Here is a 12,917-nt window from a genome sequence, read left to right on the forward strand (position 1 = left end):
CAAATGGATCTCAGAAGGAAGGCTGCTCTATGCTCACCAGGTTAGTGTTTTTTTGCCTCAAAAGGTTTAGTACAGGAGTAATAAGCCAGTACCTGTACTGTAGTATTTGTAAATAAACTCCACTGAATTTTATAAATTTGCCGTGGACATTTTGCCATGACCAGCTAAGTTCCTACTAAGACTATTTTACTGTGAGTGTGCTCTGATAGCTAATCGTCCATTACCGGTAAACAAAACGGCAAATTATCCACTGCGTTAATTTTTTCAAGAGATGTTGTTGGGATGACAGTAGGAAAATAGAAGCGACAATGCACAGGTTATGAAGTTAGGTGAGGTGAGGTTAAGTTAGGTGAGGTGAGGTTAAGTTAGGTGAGGTGAGGTTAAGTTAGGTATGGTTCTAATTGGTTCTGTGCATTGTTGTTTTCATTTGATTAGCCAATCAGAGTGCACTCATGGTAAAACAACATTAGTAAGGAACTTAGCCGGTTATGGCAAAAATCCACTGACTTGTAAATATTGGTACACTAAAGGTAGTAGTTTCTTAATACAGTACATGCCAAATTTTTCAGTGTCTGATGGACTTAGAGAATAGCAGAGATGACCTCTTGTTTGAGCTGCACAAGTTGCCTCACCAAAACCCTAATGATACAAGGATGCTGAAAGAATATTTTGCTGATGTACAAAAACTTTCAGATGATTTAGGTAAGTTTCTTTCATTGTCAAATTAAGGCACTTGGTAACACAGTATAATACAGTATTTTGAAGAGTTTAGAACCCTTGGACTAGGATGTCTATCTCACTGAAGCAGAGGAGCAACTGCTCTTCAGGGAAATCATTAGAGGAAAGTAGAAAGAAAAATTCATAGAGAATGATCAATGATGTGTGCATGTTTTGTACTGTTCTTACTTCCACTATGCTGTTGGACGAGAGATATTAACCCTGAAAATGCAGGGGAAGGCCCTGAAAAATCATTTTCATTTCAATTTAGTTAAATTTCCTCCCTCACAGACTAGTGTGACTGTGAGACTCTCCTTCCTTCAGCTATGAGTGGTAACTCTCGTGTTCAAGGTCTCTGATCTAAGGCACAGGGTATATATGATGAGAAGGTTAATTAGTCCTTTTGTAACCCAGGAAAGCCTGAATCTTCAACCTGTAGACTTTGCTCACTGTATTATACATAAGTTGCACAATCCAGGCTTGATTAGAAAATGGAACTTCAAGTTCCGTCTCTTATTTCTTTTTTGTGTATTAATACCAAACAATGAAAAATGCTTATTTTATATAAGAATTTAATATCTTTCTAAATAATGTGCCAGCTTTGTCTGTCCAACATGTTCTCAATCCCAATTAACCACTTCAGTATGGGGATGCCACTTTTAATATTTTATTTATCTAACGCCAGACGATTTTATTCAGCACAGAAGGGATCCCATACAGTGGTTAATGATGATATCATAGACCTTTAGTCTAATACCATAGACAACAGTCATAGATAAATTATGTTCATGTTTATCATAATATAAGAGTTTTACTTTTATTTTCTAAAGGCAAACAAGTTTGGATCATTCTTCAGCGCACACTCAACACAGTACGGAAAGAACCCACACAGATTGTCACAGCACTGAGGATTGTGGAGCGAGAGGAACGGGCTGATCAGTTTGCTCTACAGGTACTTTACAACTTATTATTGTCTTGTCAATCAAATAGATATTACTTTGGTAAAATACTTGCTATTATTAAGTACAGTACAGTGGTTGTTCTAGGAATATCAAAAGGGGTGAGGTCCAAGAAGTTGTGGGTGGGGGAACATGGCGAGCACAGTTAACTCACCAATTTCTTGGTCATTTTGAGGCCTTGTGCACTTAATATTAGGAGATATTTTGAGATCAATAGTAATTTCTTTTTACTATACAAAAATGCTTCAGTACAATACTGCATTAAAGAAAAGGTTTTGGATTTTTCTGATGAGAAGGGGACTCCGGACCCCCAGGACCCCCCCCTTGGATCTGCCCCTGTAGTACACACCTTTGTCTCTGCTGGCTACAGTGCATATATGGCCAAACACCCTCCTTAAGTGACTCACATATTACAACCTTAAGTCCATATGTTGGAACCCTAGTATATCCTTAAGCTCTACCTAACTCAATAAGCAGTTTTGTCCATCACAACTGAAAATTTAATCAAGTAAAAAAGCCATTTTTTTTTGTAAAAACCAGTTTTTGTGATATATAGTCCAGAATGCGACATCTAGCTTTATACCTAGGTATGTAAATGCCTAGCAATAACTCGTCAGGCCAACATACAGGCAATTAAAACATCTAATAATTACTTAATACATAATATTAGGAGGACACGTCGCTACCTGGCATTTAATTGCAATTCTCAAAACCCCTCCCGCACCCTCCATCACACGCACTACCACCATCATCTCTTGCCTTAGAGCGAGCAGTAAACAAATGTCAAATCTCGAGGGGTGGAGATGGGTGGGTCGTCGACGTCACATACTGGACTACAGTATAGTCTCGGTTTACGCGGTCAATTAAACCCATGGAGGTCCGCGTAAAACGAGAAGCGCGTAAACGAAATAACAGAACATATGGGATTAATTGAAATAGTGACTGGGCCGACCCCCAGACTACGCTTTTTCCGACACAATATGTACGTTGTAGTAAAAAGTATTGTACAGTACAAGTACACTGCAATACAGTGGTCCCTTGGTTAACAAGGGACCACTTCATTTATTTTCATCCATTTACATGCACACACCATACTAAAAGAAACGCAAAAGAAATAAATGACGAGTGCAAACCTGTACTGTACATGTACTAATAGATTACGGTACTAAAATTGTTATGTCTATTGCAAATATAGCTTGTTTATATTCAAATTAATCACTATCTTACAAGAATCCCAGCAATGTAAAGTATATTCTCACAGGTTGTTTGGTTGGCAAATTATAAGAGAAAAGCTTAGTCACTCTTAAGGACTGATAAATAAACACACAGACCTTCAGCGCCAACTGTCAAAACATATCTCCTCATCTCTCGCTCTGCCCCCCCCCCCCAGGCTCCCTCCCTCCCTCTCCCCCATCTGCCCAGCCAGGGTTTTAGGCGTACAGTTTTTATCTTATATAATATCTCAGACTAAAGTTAGGAGAATATAATTTGCATTGCTGGAATCCTTGCAAGACAGCCAATAATTTGAATACAAATGTCATATAATTTGCACAAGAGATAAAAATTATTCACCTGTATCACATTACAGTAGTGATTTAAGAGTTCTAGTGTATATGTACGATATATATAGTGATTTAAGGGCGATTTAGGGGAATTTTAGGAGTGTTTCTGACTTTATGCATTTTTGGCTTTACTTTGTATATACTTTTCTGTGAGCTGGAACCAATTACCCAATATCCCATTGAAACAATGGTTTTGGTTAACGAAATTTCCGTTTAACGAACGACCCTCTGGAACGAATTGAGTTTGTTAACCGAGGGACCACTGTGTATATATATATATATATATATATATATATATATATATATATATATATATATATATATATATATATATATATATATACAGTTGTACCCCACTTAACGCGGTCAATTGAACCCAGAGGGTCCCGCGTTAAGTGAAAACCGCGTTAAGTGAATAACAGAACATATGGGATTAATTCCAATAGAACCCAGCCCGACCCCCAAACTCCACTTTTTGACGACAAATAACTATGTTGTAGTAAAAATAACATCTTAATTTTATGATGGTACATGCACACAATTAATACTTAAGAGAAATAGAGAAATACAGTCGCCAAGTTAATGTCCATTCAAATAATGGACTCAACTCCCTCCCCCTCTTCTCACACTACACTCACTGGCTCTTCCCTCTGAGAAATTTTTGGGGGAAAACCAGGTATAGTAATAAATAATTCCTCAAACTAAAGTTAGGATAATATAATTGACATTGCTGGATTCCTTGTAAGACCAGGAATATTTTGAATATAAATGTCATATATTTTGGACAAAAGATAACATAATTACCTAGAGAACAATTTTTATCTAAAAATTGTATGTTTAATGCAAAATATATGTTGTTTATATTCAAAATGATCAGCAAATTGTAAGAATTCCAGCAATGTAAATTATATTCTGGCCGGATAATTTGTATGAATTTTATGAGCTAAAACAAATATCTTCAGTTAATAAAAAAAAAAAAATATTCTTCGACACTATCTGTCAATCAAAGTACCCCACCTTGCCTTCCCCCCCTCTTCCAACCGCGTGGTCAGTCCCAACCCTCCCCCCACCCCCCACCAATCCTCCATTCAAGAGTTTTTAACATTTAGTATTAAATAATACCTCAGATTAAAGTTAGGATAATATAATTGACATTGCTGGATTCCTTGTAAGACCAGGAATATTTTGAATATAAATGTCATATATTTTGGACAAAAGATAACATAATTACCTAGAGAACAATTTTTATCTAAAAATTGTATGTTTAATGCAAAATATATGTTGTTTATATTCAAAATGATCACCAAATTATAAGAATTCCAGCAATGTAAATTATATTCTGACCGGGTAATTTGTATGAATTTTATGAGCTAAAACAAATATCTTCAGTTAATAAAAAAAAAAATAATTCTTCACTGGGTAACAGATGGTCGGTCGGTCGGTCCCTCCCTCCCCCCCACCCCCCACCAACCGTCCCAAGGAGATGTGTGGGATAACCACTAAATTTTAATAAATAATACCTCAAACTAAAGTTAGGATAATATAATTGACATTGCTGGATTCCTTGTAAGACCAGGAATATTTTGAATATAAATGTCATATATTTTGGACAAAAGATAACATAATTACCTAGAGAACAATTTTTATCTAAAAATTGTATGTTTAATGCAAAATATATGTTGTTTATATTCAAAATGATCACCAAATTATAAGAATTCCAGCAATGTAAATTATATTCTGGCTGGGTAATTTGTATGAATTTTATGAGCTAAAACAGGCAGTCAGGCAGGGTGGCGGGTGGGGGGTGGTGCGAATCTAAAAATAGCTCTCGAGCCGGACACTCACCGCGTATATGATGAAAAATGCCGCGTTAAGTGAAAGTTCAGCTTTGGCAAGGCACCGCGTATATGCGAAAACGCGTTAAGTGAAAGCGCGTTAAGCGGGGTAATACTGTATATATATATATATATATATATATATATATATATATATATATATATATATATATATATATATATATATATATATATATATATATATATATATATATATATATATATCTATATCTATATCTATATATATATATATATATATTTTTTTTTTTTTGATGATCATTTTGAATATAAGCATCATAGATTTTGCATTAGACATACAAATTTTAGATCTAATGCAAGTATTTTGTTTACTCAGAGCAAATATGTTATCTTTTGTGCAAAATATATGATGTGTATATTCAAAATATTCCTGGTCTTGCAAGGAATCCAGCAATGTCAATTATATTATCCTAACTTTAGTCTGAGGTATTATTTATTACTAAAAATGTAAATATACTGTTATAACCCAATCATTTCTCTGGTAGGGAGGAAGGTGGGGGTGAGGGGTAGGGAGGGAGGGAGGGACCCAGGGAGCAGGTGGGAAGAGGGGGGGAGGTGGGGTATTTTGATTGACAGATAGTATTTCGGTAAGTATATTTTGTTTATTTATTGAAGATATTTGTTTTAGCTCATAAAATTCATACAAATTACCGGGCCAGAATATAATTTACATTGCTGGAATTCTTACAATTTGATGATCATTTTGAATATAAACATCATAGATTTTGCATTAGACATACAAATTTTAGATCTACTTTAAGTATTTTGTTTACTCTGAGTAAATATGTTATCTTTTGTGCAAAATATATGACATTTATATTCAAAATATTCCTGGTCTTACAAGGAATCCAGCAATGTCAATTATATTATCCTAACTTTAGTTTGAGGTATTATTTATTACTATACCTTAAAATCTAGTGGTTTTTCCCCCAAACATTTCTCAGAGAGGGAAGAGCCAGGAGTGTGAGAAGAGGGGGAGGGAGTTGAGTCCATTATTTGAATGGACATTAACTTGGCGACTGTATTTCTCTATTTCTCTTAAGTATTAATTGTGTGCCTGTACCATCATAAAATTAAGATGTTATTTTTACTAGAACATAGGTATTGTGTCGGAAAAAGTGGAGTTTGGGGGTCAGCTGGTCTCTATTTCATTTAATCCCATATGTTATGTTGTTCACTTTACGCGTTTCTCGCTTTACGCGGGCCTCCGTGGGTTCAATTGACCGCGTAAAGTGAGGGTTCACTGTAAACATGTTGTAATTCGCACTAGACATAACAATTTTAGTACCGTAATCAAATTAGTACATGTGCCTCCAGCTTTGCACTAAGGTCATTTATTTCTTTTACGTTTCTTTTAGTATGGTGTGTGCATGTAAATGGATGAAAATAAATGAAGAAATTTATGAAAATCTACCCAAAAATACAGTTGAAAATTTTATTATTATAAATGTACTACAGTGAACCCTCACTTTACGCGGTCAATTGAACCCACGGTTGCCCGCGTAAAGTGAACAACATAACATATGGGATTAATTGAAACAGAGACCGGGCCGACCCCCAAACTCCACTTTTTCAGACACAATACCTACGTTGTTGTAAAAATAACTTCTTAATTTTATGATGGTATGCACACACAATTAATAATTAAGAGAAATATCAATAATATTAGGTTTTTTAACACTTACATTAGTAGAAAAGATGGCTGGGCACACGGGGATGGGGGGTTGGTTCCGAGGCAGAGGGCAGATTATTGGCCCTCACCTGTATCACTTGTATCAATTGTATCACTATCCACCACAGAGGCTTGCAGGGCCTCTTTGTCAAACCCCTCAAAGTCCATATAAGTCCATATCCTCACTATCATTATCACTATCACTGACTTGGGCCGGCTGTGGTGGGTGGCGGGTGAAGAACTCGGTAATGTTTTGATGACTGGGCGACCTTGTGCGCACCCTGCCCTCGCCGCTCTCCGCGTAAAAGAGTACATGCACCACGTAAATTGAGCATTCCGTGTTTGGCAGGGTACTGCGTAAACGTGGTAATGCATAAAGTGAAACCCCGTAAAGCGGGGTTTTACTGTACTACATTTTTTATATCTTGAGCAAAATATATGACGCTTATATTTAAATTAATCTCTGTCTTGCAAGGATTTCAGCAATGCAAATTATATTATCCCAACTTTAGTCTGAGATATTACATAATATAAACATAAAGAATTCACCAATATTTTGTCTGGGAACACAAGGAGGGAGGTAGCCAGCCGAGTGTGGGATGAGGGGGAAGAACAGGGGGGGTGGGGATGACAGTGTCTGGTATTTGTTTATTTATTTGAGATAAGATTTGACAGTTGGCACTGAAGGCCTGGGTGTTTATTTATCATTACTTAAGAGTGACTAAGCTCTTCTCATAATTTGCCATAATAGTGCACTTATGGGAGAACACCTAAGTGGTGTTCAATGGGTAACAGGCCTCGAGGAGGAAGCTGATCAGATATGTTGTTGCTGACATGCGCTGACCTCAGCCTGCCCTCGCTCGCTCCCCAAAGGAACTGTCACCTCAGCAATGCATGGTTAAATAACTTAGTGAATAACTACTGAGTCATTGTTGAATAACTTAGTGAATAATTTGGTATTATACTTTTGGGTAAATATTTATATAATACAAATGATGCAGTTACAAAGTTACAGTACCATAATATTGAGAAGGTACAGTACTCATAATATTGGAGAAGGTACAGTACCATAATATTGAGAATGCAGTAACATAATATTTAAGAAGGTACAATACCATAATATAGAGAAGGTACAGTACCATAATAGAAGGAGAAGGTACAGTACATAATATTGGAGAAGGTACAGCTCATAATATAGGAGAAGGTACAGTACCATAATATTGAGAAGGCATAGTACCATAATATAGAAGAAGGTACAGCACCATAATATAGAAGGTACAGTACTATATGATACAGGCACAGCACCATAATATAGGAGAAGGTACAGTACCATATTATAGGAGAAGGTACAGTACCATAATATTGAGTAAAGGTACAGTACCATAATATTGGAGAAGGTACAGTACCACATGGCAGTACAGTACCATAATATTGGAGAAGGTACAGTACCATAATACGGAGAAGGTACAGTACCATATTATTGGTAGTGTACAGTACATAATATAGGAGAAGATACAGTAATTATTAATATAGGAGAAGGTACAGTACCATAATATTGAGAAGGTACAGTAATTATTATTGATGTTGGAGAAGGTACAGTACCATAATATAGGAGAAGGTACAGTACCATAATATTGGAGGAGGTACAGTACCATAATATAAGAGAAGGTACAGTACTAATATAGGAGAAGGTACAGTACCATAATATAGAGAAGGTACAGTACCATAATATAGAGAAGGTACAGTACCATAATATAAGAGAAGGTACAGTACCATAATATAGAGAAGGTACAGTACCATAATATAGGAGAAGGTACAGTACCATAATATAGGAGAAGGTATGTACCATAATGTAGGAGAAGGTACAGTACCATAATAGAGAAGGTACAGTACCATAATATATATAGTACAGTAACATAATATAGGAGAAGGTACAGTACCATAATATAGGAGAAGGTACAGTACCATAATATAGGAGAAGGTACAGTACCATAATATAGGAGGGCGTACAGTACCATAATATATAGTACAGTACTATAATATAGGAGAAGTGCAAGAAAGTACCATAATATAGAGAAGGTACAGTACCATAATATAGAGAAGAAAATTATAATATAGGAGAAGGTACCATAATATAGGAGAAGGTACAGTACCATAATATAAGAGAAGGTACAGTACCATATTGGAGAAGGTACAGTACCATAATATAGGAGAAGGTACAGTTCCATAATATAGGAGAAGGTACAATAATTACACATAGAAGGTACAGTACCATAATATTGGAGAAGGTACAGTACCATAATATAGAGAAGGTACAGTACCATAATATTGGAGAAGGTACAGTACCATAATATAGAGAAGGTACAGTACCATATTATTGGAGAAGGTACAGTACCATAATATAGGAGAAGGTACAGTACCATAATATAGGAGAAGGTACAATACCATAATATAGAAAAGAAAATTATAATATTGAGAAGGTACAGCACCATAATATAGAGAAGGTACAGTACCATATTGAGAAGGTACAATACCATAATATAGAAGGTACAGTACCATAATATTGAGAAGGTACAATACCATAATAATATAGAAGGTACAGCACCATAATATTGGAGAAGGTACAGTACCATAATATAGGAGAAGGTACAGTACCATATTATTGGAGAAGGTACAGTACCATAATATAGAGTAGTACAGTACCATAATATAGAGAAGGTACAGTACCATAATATAGGAGAAGGTACAGCACCATAATATAGGAGAAGGTACAGTACCATAATATTGGAGAAGGTACAGTACCATAATATAGGAGAAGGTACAGTACCATAATATTGAGAAGGTACAGTACCATAATATAGGAGAAGGTACAGTACCATAATATTGGAGAAGGTATAGTACCATAATATAGGAGTAGCGTACAGTACCATAATATAGGAGAAGGTACAATAACATATCATAGAAGGCACCATAATATTGGAGAAGGTACAGCACCATATTATAGGAGAAGTGTATACCATAATATTGAGAAGGTACAATACCATAATATAGGAGAAGGTACAGTACCATAATATTGAGAAGGTACAGTACCATAATATAGGAGAAGGTACAGTACCATAATATTGGAGTAGCTGTACAGTACCATAATATAGGAGAAGGTACAGTACCATAATATAGAGAAGGTACAATACCATAGAATATAGAAGGTACAGTACCATAATATTGAGAAGGTACAGCACCATATTATAGAGAAGGTACAGTACCATAATATTGGAGAAGCTGCACAATACCATAATATAGAAGGTACAGTACCATAATATTGAGAAGGTACAATACCATAATATAGAAGGTACAGTACCATAATATTGAGAAGGTACAGTACCATAATATAGGAGAAGGCATGTACCATAATATAGGAGAAGGCAGTACCATAATATAGGAGAAGGTACAGTACCATAATATAGGAGAAGGTACACACTATATAGAAGGTACAGTACCATAATATTGGAGAAGGTACAGCACCATATTAGTAGAAGGTACAGTACCATAATATTGGAGAAGGTACAGTACCATAATATAGGAGAAGGTACAGTACCATAATATTGAGAAGGTACAGTACCATAATATAGGAGAAGGTACAGTACCATATTGAGAAGGTACAGTACCATAATATAGGAGAAGGTACAGTACCATAATAATATAGGAGAGAAGTGCACAATACCATAATATAGAAGGTACAGTACCATATTACAGGCAGCACCATATTATAGAGAAGGTACAGTACCATAATAATATAGGAGAAGGTACAGTACCATATTATAGGAGAAGGTACAGTACCATAATATAGGAGTAGCTGCACAGTACCATAATATAGGAGGGTACAATACCATAGATTATAGTAGCTGTACAGTACCATGTAATATTGGTGAAGGTACAGCACCATAATATAGGAGAAGGTACAGTAACATAATATTGAGAAGGTACAGTACCATAATAGGTGGGAGAAGGTACAGTACCATAATATTGGAGAAGGTACAGTACTTCATAATATAGAGAAGGTACAGTACCATAATATTGGAGAAGGTACAGCACTATAATATAGGAGAAGGTACAGTACCATAATATAGAGAAGGTACAATACTATATTATAGAAGGTACAGTACCATAATATTGAGAAGGTACAGCACCATAATATAGAGAAGGTACAGTACCATAATATTGGAGAAGGTACACACCATAATATAGAAGGTACAGTACCATAATATTGAGAAGGTACAATACCATAATATAGAAGGTACAGTACCTATATTATTGGAGAAGGTACAGTACCATAATATAGGAAAAGGTACAGTACCATAATATAGAGAAGGTACAGCACCATAATATAGAGAAGGTACAGACCATATTATTGGAGAAGGTACAGCACCATAATATTGAGAAGGTACAGTACCATATTATAGGAGAAGGTACAGTACCATAATATAGGAGAAGCGTACAGTACCATAATATTGGAGAAGGTACAGCACCATAATATTGGAGAAGGTACAGTACCATAATATAGGAGAAGGTACAGTACCATAATATAGGAGAAGGTACAGTACCATATTATAGGAGAAGGTACAATACTATAATATAGAAGGTACAGTACCATAATATTGAGAAGGTACATACCATATATAGGAGAAGGTACAGTACCATAATATAGGAGAAGGTACAGTACCATAATATAGAGAAGGTACAGTACCATAATATAGGAGAAGGTACAATACCATAATATTGAGAAGGTACAGCACCATAATGGAGAAGGTACAGTAAATTATTAATATAAGAGAAGGTACAGTACCATAATATAGGAGAAGGCACAGTACTACAATATAGGAGAAGGTACAGTACCATATTATAGGAGAAGGTACAGTACCATAATATAGAGAAGGTACAGTACCATAATATAGGAGAAGGTACAATACCTATAATTTGGAGAAGGCACAATTACAATATAGGAGAAGGTACAATACCATAATATTGGAGAAGGTACAGCACCATAATATAGGAGAAGGTACAGCACCATATTATAGGAGAAGGTATGCACCATGTAATATAGGAGAAGGTACAATACCATAATTTTGGAGAAGGCAAATACAATATAGAGAAGGCAATACTATAATATTGGAGAAGGTACAGCACCATAATATAGGAGAAGGTACAGTAACATATGATATTGAGGCTGCACAGCACCATAATATAGGAGAGAAGGCAGTACCATAATATAGAGAAGTACAGTACCATAATATATGAGAAGGTACAGCACCATAATATAGGAGAAGGTACAGCACCATAATATAGGAGAAGGTACAGCACCATATTATTGAGAAGGTACAGCACCATAATATAGGAGAAGGTACAGTACCATAATATTGAGAAGGTACAGTACCATAATATATGAGAAGGTACAGCACCATAATATATAGCCATTAAGTACCATAATATAGAGAAGGTACAGTAAATTATACTATATGAGAAGGTACAGCACCATAATATAGGAGAAGGTACAGCACCATAATATAGGAGAAGGTACAGCACCATAATATAGGAGAAGGTAATAGTAATTATTAATATTGGAGAAGGTACAGCACCATAATATAGGAGAAGGTACAGTACCATAATATAGAGAAGGTACCGCACTACATAATATTGAGAAGGTACAAAATTATTGAATATATGAGTAGCGTACAGTACCATAATATTGGAGAAGGTACAGCACCATAATAGGTGAGAAGGTACAGTACCATAATATAGGAGAAGGTACCGTACCATAATATTGGAGAAGGTACAGTACCATAATATAGAGAAGGTACAGCACCATAATATAGAGAAGGTACAGTACCATAATATTGAGAAGGTACAGCACCATAATATAGGCAGCGCGCGAGTACCATAATATAGAGAAGGTACCGACTATAATATTGCAGAAGGTACAGTACCATATTATATATGAGAAGGTACAGTACCATAATATAGAGAAGGTACCGCACTATTGGCTTATTGAGAAGGTACAATGTACCATAATATAGAGAAGGTACAGCACCATAATATAGGAGAAGGTAAGGCACCATAATATAGGAGAAGGTACAGC

At 35.6% G+C, this 12,917-nt stretch overlaps 1 protein-coding gene across 1 annotated transcript in view; it reads left to right on the forward strand.

The window, feature by feature from the left end:
• The window catches only part of LOC121869876 (exocyst complex component 3-like), a 62,979-nt gene that overhangs the window by 13,666 nt on the left and 36,396 nt on the right, over window positions 1-12,917 (forward strand). The window contains 3 exon segments of the mRNA XM_042371441.1: window positions 1-40; window positions 570-702; window positions 1,548-1,669. The exon segment at window positions 1-40 is cut by the window's left edge and continues 156 nt beyond it. Of these exon segments, the coding sequence (XP_042227375.1) occupies window positions 1-40; window positions 570-702; window positions 1,548-1,669 (295 nt within the window).

The sequence above is a fragment of the Homarus americanus genome, unplaced genomic scaffold (assembly GCF_018991925.1).
Source record: "Homarus americanus isolate GMGI-L3 unplaced genomic scaffold, GMGI_Hamer_2.0 scaffold14467, whole genome shotgun sequence".
Taxonomy (NCBI): domain Eukaryota; kingdom Metazoa; phylum Arthropoda; class Malacostraca; order Decapoda; family Nephropidae; genus Homarus; species Homarus americanus.